The 17,199-nt window shown below is 45.3% G+C and overlaps 1 protein-coding gene across 4 annotated transcripts in view; it reads left to right on the top strand.

Annotated features, from left to right (window-relative positions):
• GRIA1 (glutamate ionotropic receptor AMPA type subunit 1) overlaps positions 1-17,199 on the top strand; it is a 336,900-nt gene that overhangs the window by 222,329 nt on the left and 97,372 nt on the right. For all 4 annotated transcript variants that reach the window (XM_020872856.2, XM_020872855.2, XM_020872858.2 and 1 more), the window contains exons 7-8: positions 413-580; positions 8,963-9,067. In XM_020872856.2, coding sequence (XP_020728515.2) covers positions 413-580; positions 8,963-9,067 — 273 coding nt within the window. The remainder of the gene's footprint in view (positions 1-412; positions 581-8,962; positions 9,068-17,199) is intronic.

Genomic DNA, 17,199 nt, shown 5'->3' on the forward strand with positions numbered 1-17,199 from the left:
AGTGGTGACACAGAGAAAACCAAGTCGTTTTCATAGACTGTATCAGACAGATACAGATGTGTTGTATTTAATTTAGATGTTTTGTATTCAGTCTATGCCTTTTTCCCCCAAATGAACCAACATTTTAAAGTGTATTGGATAGAAAATTCTAGAATTCTCTTTGAGCATCACAAGCAGCAATAATACTGAACTCACAGTTCAGGAGGGCAATATTGGCTAGGGAGGTGGAGCAGCAGCCCCCATCTGAGAGACAGGTGCTTCCTGGCTTACAGTTGCTCCCCGTCCCCATATACCCCCCATCCCTGGCTCACTGCAGGCATCCTCTTCACCAGGAAGCTCCTTCCCAGATACACCTCCAACCTGCCTCCCTGCCAGCTCTCTGACACCCAACTGTCTCTGTTCCTCCCACCAGTACACCTCTGCGCTCACCTACGATGGGGTGAAAGTGATGGCTGAGGCTTTCCAGAGCCTGCGGAGGCAGAGAATCGATATCTCCCGCCGGGGGAATGCTGGGGACTGCCTGGCTAACCCAGCCGTGCCCTGGGGCCAGGGCATCGACATCCAGAGAGCTCTGCAGCAGGTGAGGCTGGCAACGACGGTGGCCCCAGCCTATGGGAGCCTCGCAGGGGATTTCAGCATCAGTGCCAGGTGGGATGTAGCTATTGAAAAAAAAAAAAAAGGTGGAGCACACCGGAAGTATGGACCAGCACTGCATTGTGTTTGTGGCTCTGACATATAAGAAAGGTCGTGTAGAAATTTGAAAAACAAAATTAAAAAACTTAATAGTATGGACTAGGCATTCCTGACAGCACAAGAGCTCTATTTTCTGCTTAGGGTTTATGCTAAGAAGGGGAAGCCTGGTGATGCTGTATTTGAAAGGGGACTTGAGATACACAAGGATGAAACTGAACCATTTTTGCAGGCTCTCAGAGACTCTGCTCTCTTGCCCTGATTTTCTAGATTTCTTCATTATCTTTGCTGTCTGGGCACATGTCAGGATGGGACCCTGAAAATGTTTCTCGACATTTCTGATTCTATTTTCTTGCTTCTCAGCATTGCAATCATCAATTTTGTTTGCACTGAAGAACGGGCAAAGAACAGGGATAGAAAATGGTCACGACCTTCCAATCAATTGACTCTGCAGAGGATTCAGAGGCTGAATCCAGATTCAACAGGGAGGAATAGAAACACTCAGTGATATGTCTGCTGTGGAAGCAGGATTAGACAGATACACGTGAGCCATGTATTTAACATTCCTGGTTTAGAAAGTTCTGGGGACTTGCCCAGCTTTATCATTCTCTGAACACCTAGAAATCTCTAGAAGTTTCTAGAAGCACCTCAAGCACAGACTAGTTCTCCAAGTCCTGACACATACCACGCTTTATGATGCCTCTGATGCCTCCTGAGAGAGACCATATTTCCAAAGGGGACTGGGCACAGAGGGCAGGGCTCACTTCAGAGGAATGTCCAAGGATCAGACACAGAGGTGAGCTGGCAACAGCAAGATGTTTTGGTGCAAATGACTCTCAGGACCTGCTCTCTCTATCCAAGAGAGGAGAGGAGCATTTCTGAATGAGGGAGAAATGTAGAGCAAAACGTACAACTGTTCCCATTTGTTTTCCAACCACACATGCACAGCTCCAGCAATTTTTACAACCTGGAGAAACACACAAGATGGGAATATCATCAGTTGTTCTTTAGCTCGGATGAAGCACCTGCACGTGGAAGAGAACACAGACTCTGTCCTTTGGAATAAAGCAAAGCAATTGCCCTGTGGCTAGATGCAAATGGGTCCACCCACCGCCCTTTCTGCCCCACCCCACCCCCCGTCACTGTGCAGGGTGGCCCCGAATAGCTAGGCAGCAACAGCCGACAAGCCAGCAGCTTCAGAATGATTGCCAAAGGTGTGGTGCCTGCCTTCTGGCTTACTTTAAATGCTCTTCCAGGCTCCACAGTCGAGACAGCTTCTGTTTGCAATGTGAAGCTGGTTTCAGAAGGTCCCAGGGACTTGCCCTCAGCTTCCCAACCCTTCCTACACCCTTGCCTCTCTCATCTTAAGGATGTCCCTGGAAGGATACACTGACATCACCATGACAGTGATGAAGCCTGGAGACAATGTTATTGGCAGAAAGGAGTCTGACTCAGGAGACCTGGGGTCCAAGACCAGCTGGGCTCTTGAGTCTCTGGGTGACCTTGAAATACTCATTCGGATCTCCTACACCCTTCCCTTTCCTCACCCATGACAGTGAGGCAGTCAGAGAGACCACTCTCAGTTCTCACAAACTCTAAGCATCTAATTAATGTTCCTTACGCTCTAACCCATGTCTTTCTGATTGTAACATGCTCAGTCTTCTGCTTTTGCCTTCAGTGGGGTTGAGAGGACGCAACTGCTTTCATCAAAATAATAATGATCTCCTCTATACCAGGGGTCCCCAAACTCTAGGATCTAATGCCTGGTGGTCTGAGGTGGAGCTGATGTAATATTAATAACAATGGAAATAAGTACAAATAAATGTAATGCATTTTAATCATGCTGAAACCATGGCAGGAGCCACTACCCTGGTCATGGAAAAATTGTCTTCCACAAAACCAGTCCCTGGTGCCAGAAAAGATGAGAACCACTGCTCTATACCATCTTGAGTCAAGACATGTACGGGCCAGTCAGCTTGTTCCTGCGAGCCTACTGTATGCTCTGGCCTAGGGCCAAGCTGTGGGGACAATTAGAGAAGGCAAGGCCTGTCCTCAAGAAACTCTACTTAGTCTCTATTGTGGCTAGAGGTAGGGTGGGGAGAACTAGCCACAAAAAGAAAAACAAAATATAATCAACATTCTGATCCGAAGATCAGCTGTTCAAACTGAATCAAATCTTTGTTTATCGCTTCAAATCACAAACATGCATGGCAGAAAGAAACCTGAGAGATGATGACTCCCACTTTTCCTTACATTAGCGATGAAGCAGCTGACCCAGAGTGGGCACTAACTCCCCCAGGATCACACAGCAGCTTAGCAGCAGGGAAGACCCTCAGCTGGGGCTCCTCCTCCTGCCCCTAGCCTGTCCTGTGACCCCAGGGACCTTTGCTTGTACATACTGAGCCTCAGGGCCTCCCACACACAGTCGTGGCTACTGTCTAGCCATTTCACCCTCTAGGCCCATCTCTTTAAATAGCCATGCCACTAGGGAGAATCTGTGTGCCCACAGTATACTAGGTAAATCCCAATGCCAGCCAGTCCTTGGTCACTAACTTGGGATCTCAAGACACTTCTACCCTGATCTCTGACCTTCAGGTCACAAGTGGGGAGGGACCTGAGGGTCAACTTGTGGTCAAGCTGGGAAGTCTGTGAGTTAGACCAGGAGGAATAAGCACATTATTCTAAAACTTAGGGTCACACCAGCTATGACATGTCCAGGACTCACTATGCACAAGGTTCTGAACATATTTTACATGATTGATCTCACTGAATCCCCTATAATATAACCCTCTGCGGTAGCTGGTTTTATTAGCTGTGCTTTATAAATATAGACACTGAGCTACACAGATGTTCAAGAACGCCCCCAGATTATACAGCTAGTTAGTGGTAAAAGTGGAATCCCACCCCACATCTCCTTGCTATCTCACTGTACCCTTAACTGCTCTGCTCTGAAGCCTCAGTCCAGCAGATGAGAATGAATTCTAGCCCAGCCAGCTACAGCACATGGCCTTGGGTAATATTCAAGGGTCTTGGCTCCCCCTCACCCCGCCACAGTTTCCCCAGGGGCAGAGTGAAGATAACTCAGCCGCCTGCCTGCCCCATCCTGATATCCAAGGAGCCACTCAGAATATTAATGATCCCACAATCCTGGAACTCCTCAATGCTCCAGGAAAGAAGAAGCATTAGGGTACCTATAAGTTGGGTTCTGGCTGGCAGAAAAGAGTGAATTCCCCAAGCCAGGCTCTTAGCATTTAGGAGGTCATCGGCCCTTTGAGGATATGACAGGACAAAAAAAGCTTTGTACCATTTCCCCAGAAAAATGCACACACGCACACATATATTTTCGCATGACCATGAATCAGGGGGACCCACAGACACTTCCAGAAGCCCAGCTAAGAAGTTAAAGAATTGAAGTTGAAGAATACCTGCCCTAAATAATGATCAGCCCTCTCAGCGTTTGTGCTGCAGTTTGTCAGCCAATGATCACACACATCAAAGTGAAGATGAACAGGGCACTTTGCTAGATGAGGTCAGGGCAGGGAATAAGGGTATAAGACACAGTCCTGCAACTCAAACTGAAGACCCAGTGTTGAAGGAAATAGAAGCTCCTAAGAAATAATAGCCATAAATTTGTGGATTAGGAGCTAAATCACATACATAGCCAGGCTGTTGGTACTCTGGATGGTCAGAAAAGAATGCTACAGCTGAGGACTGTGGACATTACCAGACTATCTGTAGGCATGTGACTGGGGATTTAAATAGGATGACCATATAATTTATCATCCAACCTGGGACACTGAGGAATGAAAGGGAGAGCTATTACCAATTATCCCACAACAAGAGATGTAGACTGGATCGATCCCAAGCAAACTGAGATGGATGGTCATGCATGCCTTAAAGGAAGAATGACTTTGAACGAAGAGTGATTCGAGTTTTGGAGGGTCTGGGTGAGAATGTAAAGGATACTGGCAGGAATCTACAGAAAGGGTACAAGCAGAACTTCAGGGCATTGTGCTTGGTTATTAGTATGTTAGGAGGACAAGAGCTGGGATCTCACCATGCCTCCACCAAACACTATCAGGAGGATCCTGGATTAATTGCTCAACTTTTCTGGCATTAATTTCTTGATCTCTTAAATGAGTATAATCCTCATAACACTGCCCCCCTTTCTGACTTGTGACAAGGCTCAAAAAGAAATTTTTTAAAGGATAATATATAAGTTTCTTTGAAGCTCAGGGCAACTGCCTGAGATAGCTAGAGCCAGGATTATTCTTCCCATTGACCAGGTGGGAAAGTGGAAGCTCAGAGGGGTCCTGAGACTTGCTTGCCCACTAGAATAACCAGCACGTGGTCCCCTGGGCCCTGGTCCACAGACTCTGGCTTCCCACACCCAGTGGGCATTCAGGAGGAGAAACCAAGAGAACAGACCCACCTCAAGGCAGCCACAGAGAGACTATAGAAGCCCTGGGCCAGGGTATCTCCACCGCCCCCGCCCCCAGGGCTGGAGATGCAGGAATCAGTTGTCAGGGCTAATGGCTCAAGTAGTAAAAATGCTAACAAGCACTCTCCAGGCACCAGCAGGAAAGAACAAGTATGCTTCAGCATCTCATGGATGGCAGACAACTGAGCTGGCACCCAATACAAATGACAGGAAATTCAGTTAAATCCCCATCTTTCATGGAGGGAGTCAGCAGGTGCCAGGGTAGTTTGGGGAGATCCAAGAGGCAGGAACTCAGGGATACTCCCATGGCCTGACTCCTGTCACCCCAGCATGGGGGCTCAGAGGCTCAGTACTGATGGACAGGATGGCAGTTTCCAGATGTGGCCAAAGCATATGTTTCTGAGAAGCTTAATCCTCTAAGAGTCCAGACTGTCCTCATAAGTGATTTGGGGCTAATCTGGTCTCTTGACCTCCCCCCTTGCTCTGCCATCATGGAAGGGTAGTTCTGGGACATCTTCTTTCCCACACTTTAATTTATCTCAGGGTGTGTAAGTCCTGGCTTCTACAACTAGACAGTAAAGAGCCTTCAGCTCGCCAGGCCTCTCCTGACTTGCTGTGAATCCTGAACACAGGTTCCACAGCTCTGAGTCTCAATAATCCTACCTGTAGAATCAGCAAAATAACCTCTGCTTTTACCACTCATTGGGTTTCTGGGAATAGCACATAAGCAGCATCTTGTGAAAACAGTGTGGCAATGTAAGAGGTCCTCAGGTCACAAAACTTTGCTGCTGCTGATTTTTTTTGGAAACTGAGAAAGGCATGTATAAATGACAGCGATAAGACCCTCATTTCTGTTGAAAGAATCCCCTCCTGTGAGGCCACAACGTATCATACCCATGTTAAATCTTATTGTCCATACTTTGTATCCACTGAACACAGTATATCAGTAGTAGTAATCATCATTATCTTCACCATCACCATCACTTAAATAACAGACACCATACACTGAAGATTTATGTCCCAGACAATATGCTAAACACTTCAGTCCTTTGAAGAGGAAAGAAACAGATAGGCCTAGTGACTTGTACAGAGGAATTAGAGCGTGGCCTGGGGAAGGCCCAGCTAGAATAGAGGGGCAGCTGAATGCACGGAGAACACAAGACTTCACACATTTCTGTGTCACCTCTCAGAGCCAAGGACAGTAGCGTGGTCCTCCATTTGAGAGGCCACTTGGTATGTGAAGTGAAGAAACCAGAATATGTCAGAAGCTCTGGATTTCAGACCTGCCTCGGACACTTGTAAGTCCTAAGTCATGAGCGAATCACTTTGCCATCCAGAGTCTGGGCTTCTGCCATGAAAGTGAAGACTGGGACTTCCCTGGTGGTCCAGTGGCTGGGACTCCATGCTCCCAATGCAGGGGGCCCAGGTTTGATTCCTGGATGGGGAACTAGACCCCACATGCTGCAACTAAGACCTGACATAGCCAAATAAATAAAATAAATATTTAAAAAAAGAAAAGAAAGTGAAGATCCTAATCTCTCTCTAACCAACCTATCTCAGGGGTTCCTCTGAATGAAGATAAAGTAATATGTGCAAAATGCTTCATAAACACTTGGAAAATGGTGGTAGTATTAATAACACTATTATTAACAATAAAAATAAGAGCTAGCCTTTGTTGAATACTTGCCATGGGGCAAGCATTGATCAAAAAATATCTAATTTCATCCTTAAACCAACCTTAAGACATAATTAACCCTAATGGGGCCCATTAAACAAATGAGGAAACTGAGTCATAGAGGCATTAGGCAATTTGCATATGAATTATGACATAATGATAATTAGTATGACACTTGACACTGGGGCCAAAAATAGACGCCTGTTTGAATCATTAATGACACATTTCTGTTTCTGAAAATCATCTGCACATCTGTCCCAGTCTATTTTTCCAAATGAGTCACTTGAGCTGGCACATAGCAATGAATGGGAAGCTAAAGATGGGCCAGAGAGGACCAAGGAGAGACGGTGAAGCTGCTGATGGATTAGAATTGCTCTCATCTCATTCCTTGTAGCAGGATCGGTGCTTTGCTTTCCCTTTGAAAAGCAAAAGTAGCCTAGATTTTCCAGCGTGAGAATTTCTCCAGATTTCATCTCAGAGAGTGAAGAATTTGTTGTATAGTTTGTTCAGTGCTCTTGGCCTGTTGTGACCTCCCTACTGAGACTTCAAACCAGGAGGTGATAAGAGGGTCAGCCTGAGAAGAGACACACTTTTCTTTCTTCCTTCCTTTCTTTCCTTCCTTCCTTCCCTCTCCCTCCCACACACCCCATCTTAAATACATACACACACCCCAGCTATTCTTATAACTTCCAGAGGCAGAGGGGTTGGTCATTCACTGTCAGAAAATGGTAACACCCTACAAGGCTTCCTTTGAAGCCTATTTGAAGAGGGGGGGAATAAATAATGCTGGGTTAGAGGACAGGGTGGAGTACTGTCCACTCCAGTACTCTTGCCTGGAAAATCCCATGGACAGAGAAGCCTGGTAGGCTGCAATCCATGGGGTCGCAAAGACTGAGCGACTTCACTTTCACTTTTCACTTTTCTGCATTGGAGAAGGAAATGGCAACCCACTCCAGTGTTCTTGCCTGGAGAATCCAGGGACGGGGGAGCCTGGTGGGCTGGCGTCTATGGGGTCAGACAGAGTCGGACACGACTGAAGCGACTTAGCAGCAGCAGCAGAGGGCAAAGTTCATATTGGTTACAGGTACAGACTCATCTCACTGGCCTTAGGCCAGACAAATGTGAGGAAACGTGATAGATTATGGTTGGAGAATGTGATTTCTAGTACCTAAGCTGATGACACACAGCTAGACTCATCCCCAATTTGAGGGTGGACCAATTTTATTGGTCACCTCCAGAGCAGCAGGCTTGGTTCCAAAAGATCCTGGATCCCGCATGCTGACCACTCAGCCTTTAAAATGAGCCTGAAGATAGGAAGCCATGAAAGTTTAATCCGACTCATTTGTGGAGAAGAAATCCTATTAGGCATATTTGGGGGCTTCCTATATACATGTTGATTCAACAGCTGAGACCCATTTAAAGTCCTACATGATCTGGCCTTACCACAAAGAGTTTCCGCAGATGCTTTAAAGTTTGCATAGCACTTTCACATTTGCTGTGTCATGTAAGGTAGACGGAGCAGGAATTTTGGAAACTAGAGGCTTGGAGAGGTGATCATCCAGTCACTTGGCTGTTCAGAGGAAAACTGGGGTAAAACCCAGGTCACCCAGTTCTAGGTATTCAGGTTCCCAGGTATTTTATTCCCTGGCCTCACAAAGGAATTACAAAGCAACACTGAGGCATGGCCCAAAGCGTCCCAAGGCCGGCTCCCACTCCCGGGTCTTCCCCTGACCCACCAGGGAGGGCACACCAGTCTCTTCCTTCACTGGCCTCCTTCAGTTTCTGCATCTAAAGGTGTGTGTCTGAGGAGCGGTGATTCTCACAGTGGTGGTCCTGATAGGGGTACAGGATGGAGGACAGCACAGAGATTTCCTATGAAGATCGACTTCGATCCACTCTTACTGTTGGCCAAAAGCAATGGGTGAAGCAGTTTTCAGGAAGAATTTCATTTTAGTTGGAGAACACTGTTCTCCAACAGTTATGCCTGCTCCAGGCAAAGGAGTAGAGAGGTGTTTAGGATTGATGCTACTCTAAGACCTCATCCCATGTAAGTTTCTCAGGTTCTGAGCTTTTAATTCAGCAGGAAAAGCCAACAAATGAAAAACATGAAGCGCAACTTCAGAGTTCACTGGTCACCACCTGGCTTCTTCTTGCAGGTGCGGTTTGAAGGCTTGACAGGAAATGTACAATTTAATGAGAAAGGACGGCGGACCAACTACACCCTCCATGTGATCGAAATGAAGCATGATGGCATCCGAAAGGTAAAGCTCCCTTCGCTTCCATTTCACAGGGAGGAGAGGGCTGAACAGAGGCTCAGGCCGGAGCTGAGGGCCTGGGGAACCCACTGTCCTGCGCTGGATCTCTTAGAAGAGAAGCAGGCAATGAGGATTCTAATCTGGGCTCTGCTGCTAGCCAGCTAGGATTCTGGGCAAATCAGTTGTTCCTCTGAGAATTGATTCACTGCAAAATGTAGATAAAAAAAAAAAAATCTCTATCTTTGCCTTGGGGTGCTTGTAAAGATCCAAGGGATGGGAAAATATTTTGAAAAAATGAAGTAATAGATGTGTATAAAATGTCACTACCATTCCTGAGGGGTCTCAAGTAAGAACTTGAGGATGATGGTTTATTGAGGAAGTTAACCATCTTTTCCTAATCCACACTTGGTCGTATTCTCTCTCTCTCTCACACACACACACACACACACACACACACACTTACTAAACATTTTATAACAACGTTCAAATTGGAGAAAACATTCAGAATTCTCCCAGACTCTGCATTCTGGTCTTGGCCAATTTCTCTGACCTTGATCCCTGACAATCACTTTCTTCGTCCTTCCACTCCAGTCATTCCAACCAACGTTCACTTCCAGGAAAATATCATGTTCTTTCTCACCCCCAGCCTCCAAATGTGTTCCCTCTGCCTGGGACTCTTCTATCCCATCCCCCTATTCTAGCCTGACTTCAAGAGTCAGGGTAAATGTTGCTCCCCAGGAAAGCCTTCCTTGGGCTTCCTTGTTACGCCTCAAGGCCACCTCTATTTACTGTCCCTGGCCTTCACCACATCCCTAGTTCCTTGGGGTGGCACAGTGTGGTAAGTCAGAGGCTGTGCACACACACTATGAAGCTGGTAGAGTGTCAGAGCATTAGCCCCAGAATCCTGGGATTCCATCCTGGCATCACCACTTACCAGCCTATGACTCTGGACAAGTAAATCAGGTTCTTCATGCCCTAAGTGGGGATTAAATGATCTCACGGGTGAGGAAGTTCTGAGGGCTGGGCCTGGCACATTGCAGACTAGGTCTTAGTCTCTCAAACTTGATATGCCTGTGCTGTCAAACGCAGTTGCCACTAGCCATGGTTGGCTATTTCATTTTAATTCTATATAATGAAAATTTACAAGTCCTGCAGTTGCACTAGCCACACTTCAAGTGCTCAATAGTCACAGGTGGCTAGAGGCTGCCACACTAGAGAGCACGGATGTCGATCATGCCCATCATCACTGCAGGGTCTACCGGACAATGATGCTCGTGTTCTCTATTCCCAGCCTGTGGGCTTCACGGCGCTCTGGGTGGCGTGGTGAGAAACACTGGCAGGCTGGTTACAAGTTGGGGCACTGAAGGCAGACACACCAGGAATTAAGTCTCTGCCTTACTCTCTACTACACACATGACCTTGAACAGCTTAGCCTCCCAGAACCTCAGCGACATCATCTCCAAATGGGGAATAATGCCCTTTATCTCACAGCACTTCCATCAACACTGAGTGAAACAATGTCTGCTACCCCCTTGCCTGTGTGAAGGGGTTCCCCAAAGCAGCCCCTGGCATGAATTGGGCATTCAACCCATGTTTTGCTTGTTTGTTTCAACTGACTTCTTTAGGCCACAAGGATTTTTGTATCGGCCTTGACTATGAGTGAGTCAGGCTGTGCAAGCCCATGGAATGGATAAATCAGCAAACAGAAATAACAGAGTAACTTTAAAATCCATGAGCAAATGGTTGTGCTTTATTTTTCAGGTCTCAGGGCTGTTTTTCAACTTACTTTCCAATGACTAAATCCTTTCTTTGAATATGGGTTTAGGCAGCCTTTGGTTACAGGGAATCTGACTTTCAGAAAATCAATTCCTCCACATCTGTGGCTTCAGGTCTTTTACTCAATCAGCCTCCTAACAAAAGAATTTCTCAGAGTCATGGGCAACCTTGTTGTGCTGGTTTATGTGAACAGTGCATGGCCTTAGCTGACGTATGTAATAAAAAGGGACTGCTGCTATTTAACTGGGAGCCTTGGGACTCCCTCCTGATCTTTAGGCGCGTATCCTGGCCACTGACTGATCTGCCAACACACACTCTAGGTGTCTGGGTCCAATTTTACATTCTACTGAAATGTGTGTGGTCTCTGGGCATACATTCATCCCACACTTCAGAGCTTCAAATGCCAGAATGTGCAGTGGCTCCACTAAATCTAAAGCCTTGTGAAATGCCATTCAGAGATTCCACTTCGCCATGGGGTACTGATTCAAATAGGGATCTCTATTCAAATAAAATGGCTTGTCAAATTCAAGTAGGATCACAAATTCTTAGAGTGGCTGCCAAGAGAGAAGGGCAGGAAAATTCTTGAAGGTCTTTCATCAAGGGACCATCATTAATGATGTAACCATCTTTTCTCATCATCATTGGTCCTGTAGCTATGTTTTGTCTTAAAAAGGACAAGTCTCAACTTGAATTCAGTCACCCCTGCCCTGTCTCAAATTTTTCATTCCCAGTTATGACCCAAGTGTAACTGGAAAGGAAGGACCAGGTAGGAAAGAAAGTGACACAAAGTCCTCCCTATGTCAAAATTAATTAAAATCCTGAAGCATTCACAGCCCTCCTGTCGAGACATCCTTTGGAAGTTTTTTCCTTAAATCTTTGCTACCCAACTTTAGACATACTGGTGGTGGTTTAGTCACTAAGTCGTGTCTGACTCTTTGCGACCTTTACCACCAGGGAAGCTCCTTAGACATACTGAGTTCTGTTCTATTCAATCCAACCACTTCTCTCCATTTCCACTGCTGACTCCAGAACTCAAGCCACCTTCTACACCTGCCTGGACTCACACAGGAGCCCCCTTACTGGTCACTAGTCCTGCTGGCCAGGTTCTTGTCCCTCTACAAGGCTGTTTTTCAACACAAAACCTGATCATCTTCATATATATATCAGGCTATATTGCTTCTCTGCTTAAAGCCTTTGACTGGCTTCCTACCGCAGGGGCTTCCATGGTGGCTCAGGCAGTAGAGAATCTGCCTGCAAGGCAGGAGACCCAGGTTCAATCCCTGGGTTAGAAAGACCCCCTAGAGAAGGGCATGGTAACCCACTCCAGTATTCTTTCCTGGAGAATTTCATGGACAGAGGAGGCTGGTGGGCTCCAGTCCATGGGGTCACAAAGAGTCAGACACGACTGAGCGACTAATACACCACTGCAGGTGAAAAGTAAGCACTCCTTACTGTGGCCTTCAGACCCAGACACTGCAGCCCTCTGAACTCTTGCTCCTCTTTTTCTAGCTCACAACTCCACAGCTACCCTGGAATGTCTGCTTCGTTACCTGACATTCGCCATCACTGTAGTTTGATGTCCAGCATCTCTCCTTGTCATTCAAGTCTGGCCCAGCTGAAGTCACTCTGGAAAGGCCGTTCCTGACCGAAATATCTAAAGTGACCCCCATCCGCCGAGCATAATCCCATTATCCTAATTTTTCATAGTGCTTCCCCCTTCTGAGATATTCTTGTTGGTTTACTGATCTCTACTGGGGTTGGTAAACCAGCCTGCAGGCCAAATCCAGCCAACTGTCTGTTTGTTTACAGCCCATGAGCTAATGATTTTTACATTTTTAAATGGCTGAAGTAAATCAAAAGATGAATACTTCATGATATGTGAAAATTACATGAAATTAAAATTTCAGGGTCCATAAATAAAGTTGTGGTTTTTTTTTTTAATACAGCCAAACTCATTTGTTTCAGTATTGGCTATGGCTGCTTCTGCATTGTGACAACAGAGATGGGTAGTTGCTACAGAGACTGTTTCACCCACAAAGCCCAAAGTATTTACTGTCTGGCGCTTTAAAGGTGAAGTCTGACAACCCCTGGTCTGAATATGTATTGTCTTTCTTCCCCTCCTCTCCACCTCCTTCCACTAAAATGTCAGCTCTCTAAACACAGGGACATGGTTGTGTTATTTATTATATCCTCAGTGCCGATAATATATTGATGCATAGTAAGCACTTGCAAATAAGTGGTTGCTCATTAAATGAGCGGGCAGCATATTGAATGTTGCTTGGCAACCAGGAAGCATACCACTCTGGACCATTTTTCTATAGATCTGCCAGCAAGTAAGGAAAAAAATGCTGATAAATTTAATGAAATAATACCTCAAGCAGAACTCAGATAAAGTCACATGCAAACTTAACAAAGTTCAAATTCTTTAGGTATGTTAGTTAAGGTGCAATAACAGATAAACTCTAAAAATCTCAGCTGTTTAATGCAACAGAGATCTAATTCTTATTCACCCAGTGATCAGTTTGGGGAACTGGGGACTCCGGTTAAGACTTGGGCTTATGGAGGCTCCATTGTCTGTCTGGGTCTTCCTGCTTATCAATAGCCAGCTAACAAGTGAGGAAGAAAGATATCAGAAACTGTGCTGGAGATCTGGGGGAGTCAGGTTAGGAGAGACATGCATCACTTCTGTGTTCCACTGGCCAACCCAATCTCCTGGCCCATCTAGACACATGGCAGGCTGGGAATTGCAATAGCAGTCTAAGTAACTACTTCCCACCATACCTGTAGGCTATGAAAAGTGAACAAGAATCCTTGCTGGTCATCAGGTTGTCTCTGCCACAAAGGGAAACTTCCTTTTTAAAACTTTATCATAATGGATCTCATTTTTGGAGGCTAGGAGTTGTGGCTTCAGAGACAGCTTAGAGCTACAAATGACACAACTACAAATGTGTCAATGTGATTTGATGACTGTGTAAGGTAGATCTATTGTATATACTGTTCAATGGTCATCTTCTTTTTAGGCTGTATTTACTTTAAAAGATCTCATCTATCATCTCATGACAGACTCATTTCTATATTCAAAGAATCTTTAGAGGTAGATGGAAAACAGGAGATGAAAAATTCTAACTGGCTCCAGGAGAAGACCTATCATGGTCAGAATTGTTTAAATCTCTTGAACAGTGGGGCCCAATTTTTACCAAACTACTAGCTCTGATTTACTTTGAGACAAAATCAAATTTCCTCCATATCGTTAGTAGAGAATCAAAGGGCTGTATAATAATCCAGCCCATTTCTCTAAGAAAAGGAAATTTGCTCTCATCTCCGAAGTGCAATGTCTCTTCAAAAAACTTTTCCAGTTCTCTTTTCATCAAAGTGTGGAACTAGATTTCTCAGCCTCCTAGCTGACATGGGGGGCAAAGCTGGGTTTTGGCATCACCCTGCTCTTCCGACTGGTGATATTTTTTTATTTCCCTACAGAAGGGTTAGGAATAAAATAAGCTTGTTTGTAACATTTACGTGTTCCTCTGGCTTTTGATATAAGCCAACCTAAACAATAATTTTTATAGATACCAATTTAACATTAGTGCTAGGATACTAACTCTGAAGGATCCTTACCCTTTAAGTCTCTTTCTAAGCCATATAAATCTTGTCTACACAGATTTATCTTGCTTTTCCCCTCTCTCTTTAATCAAAGCAGCTTGTGATTTTAGAGTGGTGTTTTGTGGGGCTTTGCACCATTTATCCTAGGACATGCTGCATATCAGAAGGGTTACGTTGTCAAATGAGTTTGAGAAATGTTCCATAATATCTACTTCTTTTGGAAACTGGCAACATTCAATAGCAAAATGAAACTGAAATGTCCTATAGCACAGAAGCCTGTTAGCCTTCAACTAGGCGTTACCCTACTGAATATCATTTTTTAGTTTAATAACAGCTTATATGAACCACACACTATGATTATTGTTATCAATGAATTAACTCATTTGGTTCTCACAGCCGCCCTGTGAGACAGGTACTCTTGTTGTATCCCCTCTACAGGGCAGAGACTGAGACCCACTGATGTCAGGTAACTGGCCCAAGTCATACAGTTAGTAATTAGGAAGGTCTATCTTTTAAACCAGGTCTATCTGATGCCAAAGACCAATATCTGGACCATCAAGTCCCCACTTTTAAAGATAATTCCCATGAAGGGACTTCCCTGGTGGTCCAGTGGCTTGGTGCTCCCAAAGCAGGGGGCCTCAGTTTCAACCCTGGTCAGGAAACTAGATCCCACATGCCTCAACTACGAGTTCCCAAGACCTGGTACAGTCAAATAAGAAAGATAATCCTTTTTTTTAATATTTGAAAAACTCTATCAAAACTCAATAGATTTTAGAGAACTTAGTTGCATGTCAAAGGAGGCAGCTACCTTGATACTGATGGTACAATTGATGGCTGTAGAGATTAGTAAGAATAGCTAAGCTGGAGACAAATCATAAAAAGGGTAGAAGGAAGAAAGGAAAAGAGGGAGGGAAGGAAGAAACATGAGGAGGAAGTGGGGAGGAAAGGGCATGAAGACACCATAGCATCATCTACAGGAGGAAAAAATGGTGATTAAATTTGCTAGATCATCTCCCAGCTTTGTACTGATTATATTAAACAATACTTCTGAGGTCCATGACCTGGCTTCTATGCTTTGCCACTCATCTGCTATATAAACTTCATAAGTTTGATCATCTGGCGTCCCTAAACCTCAATTTTCTCATCTATAAAACAAGGGAAATAATTCCAGCCTGTCTGTATTATTTGAATAGTGTGAGGAGCAAAAATGTTAAGTGTTGAGTAAGTAGTTTGGAAATTATTTTTCTAAACTTGCACCACGATATCCTACAATAATGATTTGAAACATTTATTTCTCAATTAAAGGTCTCCTTGTAAAAATGAACTCCTAAGGGGGATCCCAAAGTGTGAACTTGATTAAAAGCAGAGCTGACGGTTGAATCAGGGATGAAGAATCCATAGCTTCCTCCGCTTCCCTGACCCTGTGCCCACACCCTGTGGAAATGGCAAAGGGGCTTCACAGATACCCTAGGGCCCTGCGAAGCACAGGCCTAGCAAAGTAGGGGAGATGAGGTTGCACTGTGGTCTTGAGCAGGTCCCCTAGGGCCTGAGCCTGTTTCCCTCTCTACAAAAGGAAGAGGTTAGAAGAAATGATTCTTTAGGCCTCTTCCAGCTCTGATACTTTTGGAAATCTAAGTTTCTAGTTCTTGTCTTTAGGGAGAAATGTCTCCCTCCAGGCTAACTTAAAGTGCCCCCACATGAGCAGCGTGGGACCCATGCCTGTACAAGGGCAAATGCTGACCGTGTTCTGAGAGACAGCCTCCCACCCACCCTACGCCTCCAAACTGTCTGTCTCCATGTTGGAGCCACTCATTCTCTCAACAAACCTTCTTCCCTGAGCTGCTTCTCAGTAGAACAATCAGCAGCCTGGGATGAATAGACCTCTAGCTTTGTTCACGAGGAGGGCCATGGAGAGACAGGGACAGATGTACCAACAGCTAGACCATGGGGCCAGTGGGAACCAACACGAGGCTCTCAGGGTCAGCTGGCAACCTAGTGGAGCATGGACGCACACAGCCCTGTGGCCAGCCTGCCCTGCTCCAATCCTGGCTCCACAACTCTCCTGCAGCCTTGGGAAAGTTATTCCACTTCCCCGCATCTCAGTTTCTTCACATTTAAAATGGGAGTGATAATTAATTACCCACTTCATAGGTTTTTGGGAGGATGAGAGAAGTTAAAACATTTAAAAAAACAGTATTAATATTTATTTTCATTTGTTTGGCTGCACTGGGTCTTAGCTGCAGCACACAGGTTCTTTAGTTGTGCATGTGAATTCTTAGTTGCAGCATGTAGGATCTAGTTCCCTGACCAAGGATCAAGGCTAGGACCCTGCAATTGGAGTTTGGAGTCTTAGCCACTGGACCACCAGGGAAGTCCCTAAAAAAATACTTAGAAGAGTGCCTAAAATACAATAAGCACCCAAATATTGTTAAGTAATATGCTTTCCAGCCCAGGGCTAAGTCCCCTCTCAGCAAGAACAGCATCATGGTGAAAAGCTGCCCCTGGAGACAGATGACCAGGGTTCCTGGCCGGCCTCAGCCACTTAGCTGCATCACCGCCCTCACCATGCAGGTTAACAAACTCCTTTAAGCCAGATGCAGTGGCACAAAACCTATCATACACAGCCTCTGACAGAGCAAAGACATGATCAGTGTTGGCAATTAATAATGTTGGTGTTAACAGCAGTGAGACTGAAGGGAGAACTATTTATTTCTAGCTGAGGGGACTGGGAAAAACATCAAGGTGCAGACGACCTTTGAGTG

Source organism: Odocoileus virginianus, chromosome 3 (assembly GCF_023699985.2).
Source record: "Odocoileus virginianus isolate 20LAN1187 ecotype Illinois chromosome 3, Ovbor_1.2, whole genome shotgun sequence".
Classification (NCBI taxonomy): Eukaryota; Metazoa; Chordata; class Mammalia; order Artiodactyla; family Cervidae; genus Odocoileus; species Odocoileus virginianus.